The sequence below is a fragment of the Vipera ursinii genome (assembly GCF_947247035.1).
Source record: "Vipera ursinii genome assembly, chromosome: 13".
Taxonomy (NCBI): Eukaryota; Metazoa; Chordata; class Lepidosauria; order Squamata; family Viperidae; genus Vipera; species Vipera ursinii.
The window spans coordinates 15433739-15439738 of record NC_139526.1 but is presented as its reverse complement, the minus strand read 5'-3'; the positions used below and the strand labels follow the sequence as shown (position 1 = coordinate 15439738).

The window sequence follows — 6000 nt, the reverse complement described above, 5'->3', positions numbered from 1 at the left end:
AAGGCCAAATTGCAAATGAGGGAAGGTCCAAAAGAGACAGCAAAAGGTGTGTCTTTATTTCATAAGGCTGGAGATGGGGGCTTTTTTTTTTAGCCCTTTTCCTCTGGCACTGGCCAAAACTTACCCCTTTACACACACATCCTTTCCTTTCCGCATCCTAAAGTTGTCTTACGGACACACACACACACACACACACAACGCCACCCTTTCCCCATCCCAACGGGTTGCTGCCTAAGGTATCTTAGCCTTAAAACTCCACTAGGGGGCAGCACCTCTCCTGGAGCGCGGTCGTTCTCAAGAGAGGCGCCTGGCAAACCAAGGCGGGCATCTCCTGGTGGTCTCCTTTCCGCGTCCCAAGACACGTTTGCTCGGCTTAGCCTGCGCTCTCCGAGGGGAGGAAGAGAAGGACGCTTGACCTCCTCGGTGGCGGGGGAGGACGAGAAGGCAGGAAGAAAAAGACGAGGGGGGGGGAAAAAACGAAAGAAACGAAAAAAAAAGGAGGAGGAGGAGAAGAAAGCGACGGAATCCGAGCTTCTCCTCAGGGAGGCTCGGCGGCCGCGCTCTTCCCTCCTGGGAGACGCCCCTCCCTCCGCCAGCGGCCTCGCCCGGCTCCGCCCACCCGCCTCGCCTCGCCTCGCCTCGCCTCGCCTCAGGGGTGGGCGGAGCCGCGCGCGCCGAGGGATCCGCCTGTCCCCTGCCTCCCCTCCCTCCGCTGAGGTGGCCGGTTCCGCAAGTTTGACAGTTGGCGCGGAGGGCGCCGCCGAGGAAGGAGGGTTTTCGCGTCGCTGCGCGATTCGCGTCCCCACCACCACCACCGAAGTCCGCCGGGGCAGCGGATCCGCCGCCTCACAGTTCCCGAGGCTATCCCGGCCGGCCGCCTCCCCGCTTAGAGCCACTTTAGCCCGCCGGCTTCGCCTCCTTTGACCGCCGCCGTCATGTCTCGGGGACCCGAAGAGGTCAACAAGCTGACCGAAAGCACCTACAAGGTGAGGGGAGGGGGGGCGAGGGAGGGAGGGGAGGGGGGACCCCAGTTCTCCCCACCCCCAAAGCCGGGGTTGTTCCCCCTCCAGGAGAAAAAGGGACCCCCGAATCTCAGCCAGGCGAGGGCTTTCCTCTCTGCTCCCCACCCAGCCTGACTCAAAGCACACTTCATTATTATTATTATTATTATTATTATTATTATTATTATTATTATTATTATTATTATTATTATTATTATTAGCTCTTTTACGGGCTGGGAAGTTGCAAAGCAAAACTTCGGTCCTTGGCTGCTTTGGTGGGAGTTTCGAGTTTTTTATTGTGTTTTTTTTTTTTGTTTAAAAAAAAGTTATTTCTTCCATTGCTCCTTTAAAAATAATTTTTTTAAAAAAAATATATATCTGTCGGTGGCTGCTTTCTTGGGATTTAATAAAAAAAAACAACAGCAGCAGCTGATCACTTCTTGGATTGTATATATATATATATATATATATATATATATATATATATATATATATATATATATATATATATATATATATATATATATATATATATATATATTTCTCCTCTGGGGTTTCTGTCCAGTTTATTTATGCATGTATTTATTTATTTATTTATTTTGAAAAAGTCTTTTCTCGCAGCGCTAGTTTAAAACAAAAGTTCTCTCTGTAACCGCTTTCGTGTGATTTTGTTTTTCCTTCGTGGTAAAAAAAAAAATAAGCCATGTGTTGAATCGCTACTTTTTAAAGTAAAACGTTTCCCAGGCTGGGTTGTTTTTTTGTGTGTGTGTGATTTTTTTTTCCTCCCTTTTGTGTCGCTTTTCAAAGTCCTTTTTTTGTTTGCTTCTTTTTCAAGCAGTTAGACTTAAAAAAAAACAAAAAACAAAGGCAGCAGTTCAAGAAATGACTTTTTTAAAAAAAGAGAGAGAGAAAAGTCACAGGAAAGCACATTTTTAATGTGTCTTAGTGGCTATGTTTACTGTTATTGCTTTATTGCTATTTCTTGGCTACTTGGTGTGGTTCTGCGGGGATGAGGATATACCACTTTTTATTGTTTAACGTTGTTGGGGGTTATGCAATGATATTTTTTTTATTTCCTGCTCTCATTTTGGATCTGCTGATCCTGTTTCTTATGGATTGCTGATCGGTTTTGTATGGATGGCTATTTACTTTTATAGCCAGTCCGAGACTGTGCTGGTAAAAATAGGTGTGCTATAGTGTAGGGTGTGTTGTGTGTGTTTCTTTTGTGGGTCTTGTTTTCCCCTTTCTCACAATATTTAGAATGTGAGTGGAAAGCTAGACAACATCCCCAATTAGATGCAGATCGGACTACAGTTCCCCTTGGTTTTTAGCTGGAGAAGATGGGAGTCGTAGTTCCCTAGACTTGGAAGAGCACACCATTGGAGGATGATGGGAACCTGGGAGTTGTAGTCCGACACACCTGAGCTGTGCTGATTACAGCTGAAAGGATTTATAAGCAAGCAAGTCTGGAAAATCACCAACTGAGATTTATCCAGTCAACTAAACTAGCCAAAGAGATTTAAATTGTCTCTTCTTCACGGCAAACATGCAAAGATTGGATCAGGAAGAACCCCAGGGGAATTCAGAAGGAGCTTCTTCCTAAAAGATACTCTGCAGATGCTCAGAAGCCTGTGTTCTTTAAAAAAATAAAAAGAAGGAAGAATTGCTCCTGATGGAGGAAAATAAAAATCAAGTTATATTCAAGATGGGGGTCTTCAACAAAAGATCGGACAAGTACTTGCCCATCTCCTGTCCGGGATGGTATAAGATCTCCTACTTAAGCAGAGGGTTGGACTAGAAGACCTCTAATGTCCCTTCCAGCCCTACGTTTCTTTCTTCTTCTTCTTCTTCTTCTTCTTCTTCTTCTTCTTCTTCTTCTTCTTTCTATCAGCATGCTCTGCAAGTTGTTTTCCATTTACCTAGACTAGAGTCAATGCTATCTGGGGAATTCTGGGAGTTGAAGTCCACCCATCTTAAAGTTGCCGAGGTTGCAAAACATGTCTTAGCCTGCTGTGTAAACCAAGCCATCGTACCAAGCTACCTCCCCTTATTGTTATCAGGATGTGTTCCAAGTTCTTTTCCCTTTACCTAGAAGTAAGCCCTCAGGGTTGCATTCTAAGGGGGGGGGGAACAAGAAGAGCGTGGTTTTATCTTGATAGGTCCCAAGGTCAGAAGAGAAAGAACTTGGATAAACCATGCAGAAATGCATATACAGTATTGTCTTCCAGGCCTGCCTTATTATTTATGAACAGAGTGACCACAGAAATTCTGCCACCATTTTGCACTGGCAAAAATCCTGCTGCTTTGCTATCCTTCTCCGGAGCTGTCAAGGACGCTTCTCCGGCATGGCTACCAGCTAGCAGACTTGAGGGAACTTAGAAGGGAGACGCTTTCACCGTCTTGGCAGATTCCAGGTGGGAAAAAGTTGGCCTAGGTCAGGGGTAGGCAAACTTGGCTCCTTTATGACTCGTGGACTTCAACTCCCAGAATTCCTGAGCCAGCCACGCTGAGGGGAAAGGGAGAGGTTTCCAAGCTGTGCCATGCCGGCTCAGGAATTCTGGGAGTTGAAGTCCACGAGTCATAAAGGAGCCAAGGTTGCCTACCCCTGGCCTAGATGACCTTTGCAGTTGTTTCCATCAATCAGGCCAAGAGTGTTCTCTCTACATGCCATTAGGTACAAACGCACATGTGAACGCAAACAGACTCTTGAGTCTAGGTTAAGCTCCTGTCACCTTGGCTGGTAGCGGTTCTCCAGGATCAAAAGCCACCATCATTCTTTTAACAATTGTTAGAAGTTACCACAGCCCTGACCAAAAAAGAAAAAATCACTTAGGACTGGTCCCTGCCCTTTTATCTGTTGCAGCATCCCCAAGGTCACACGATCAAAATTTGGGCACTTGGCAACAGGCACATATTTATGACGGTGACAGTGTCCCATGGGTCATCCGATCACAATTTCTGACCTTCCCACCCAGCTTCCCCCAAGCAAAGTCAGTGGGGAAACCCAGATGTGTTTAGCAACCATATGATTTACTAAACCACTGCAGTGATTCACTTAAATGTGGCAAGAAAAAGGTCATAAAAACGAGGCGTGCCTCGCTTAAAAAATCCCTTGCTTAGCCGCAGTGGAAATTCTGGTCCCAATTGTTGTAACTTGAGGACTACTCTATTGCCTGAAATGCTCGTTTTTCTTAGAACTAAGGCTGTTCTCTGTGTAAACCATCCGTGCCTCAACACATGGGAAACAAATCAGGGGTTGGCCTTTGCCTTAAGCCAGAAGTTCTTAAACCAAACCAATTTCTCTCTCTCTCTCTCTCTCTCTCTCTCTCTCTCTCTCTCTCTCTCTCTCTCTCTCTCTCTCTCTCTCTCTTTCTCTTTCTCTCTCCCTCTGCCTCCTTCCCTCCCTCCCTCCCTCATCATGCCTTGGGGACCCCAGTCCTTTCTGTCTAGCCTGTTTGATCCTCAACCTTCTTCAGTTTCTCTCCAAATTCTCTACCATCTCCAGGGTCCCTTTTCTTGCATATTTTAAACCTTAAGCTTTCTGCCTGGAAAGTCAGCAGCAGGATCGGTCCCGTCCCGTGACTTGTGAGTCAGACCCCTTTTTCCCATGCTGGTTGGCATCCTTGGGAAAGAAAAAAAAAAGTCTGATTCATACAGCGGGTGTGTTTCTTTGGCATGAAGAAGATAGGCATGAAGTTTTCACTTTGGGTGGGGTTAGGGAAAGGTACCTGGGACTTTGACAAATGGTTTCTGATCGTGAAACCCCACCATCCACTTGGGGGGGTGGGCAAAAGATAGCTTTGAGTCCTAACATTGAGAGCATTGAAACAAGAAACTCCAAATTTATGAAAATGACTCTGTGGGGAATGGAACATAGAAGTTATTCTATGTTCATATAAATTATGACATGTTGATTGCTTATTTAGTATCCTATGACTATCACTAGGTGTTGTAGCTTATGATTTCTGATGAGTGTATCTTATGATTATGAATATGATTGAGCACTTGCTGCTTATGAGAGCTTATGCACCAGAGACAGATTCCTTGTGTGTCCAATCACATTTGGCCAATAAAGAATTCTATTCTATTCTATTCTATTTTCTATTCTATTCTATTCTTATTCCGGATTAAGACAAGTTGGTCAACCGGATAAAACAGCTTAACTCTCATCAATATAATTAGCTAGAGGTATGAGCATAAGAAAAAGGGACGTGGTATGGCTCAGTGAGTTAAGACGCTGAGCTTGTCGATCAGAAGGTCAGCAGTTTGGCGGGTCGAATCCCGAGTGCCGCGTAGCAGAGTGAGCGCCTGTTACTCGTCCCAGCTTCTGCCAACCTAGCAGTTCGAAAGCACATAAAAATGCAAGTAGAAAAATAGGGGGACCACTACGGTGGGAAGGTAACAGCATTCCATGCGCCTTTGGTGTCTAGTCATGCCGGCCACATGAGCACGGAGACGTCCTCGGACAAGCGCTGGATCTTCGGCTTTGAAACGGAGATGAGCACCGGCCCCTAGAGTCAGAAACGACTAGCACGCTTGTGCGGGGGAACCTTTACCTTTACCTTTTATGAGCATAAGAAAACAATATGGATGCTTCTTTACAGTCTTCATGACTCAAAGGAGACTGTATGTTTACTCAGAAAAGGAAGTTGGTGCTAATCTACTTTTAGAGCCTATCAAATGAGGTGTGGCCACAGTAGTCCTCCTTAATGAAATAGCCTTGTGAGTTATAAGAGCTGGTGTGTTCTCTGGGCTAATGAATGAAAGACCTTGAAGGTCTTTCATTATATCAAAAGGCAAAAAAAGAAGAAGAAGAAGAAGAAGGCCCAACTCTTAGCATTAACAAAATGTCTCACCTGGGTTGGAAAGTCTTCTAAAGTATTTTTATTTATTTATTTATTAAATTTCTACACCAACCATTTATAAAATCATATAAATGCAGAAAGCATGGCTTAAAAACCAAGTTAAAACCTACAAGTTAAGAATAAATTGGGCTAAA

At 44.9% G+C, this 6000-nt stretch overlaps 1 protein-coding gene across 2 annotated transcripts in view; it reads left to right on the top strand.

Annotated features, from left to right (window-relative positions):
- The first annotated feature begins 670 nt into the window (after positions 1 to 670).
- BAIAP2L1 (BAR/IMD domain containing adaptor protein 2 like 1) overlaps positions 671 to 6000 on the top strand; it is a 38229-nt gene continuing 32899 nt past the window's right edge. For both annotated transcript variants that reach the window (XM_083372804.1, XM_083372803.1), the window contains exon 1: positions 671 to 986. In XM_083372804.1, the coding sequence (XP_083228930.1) occupies positions 936 to 986 (51 nt within the window). In that variant the 5' untranslated portion in view covers positions 671 to 935. The remainder of the gene's footprint in view (positions 987 to 6000) is intronic.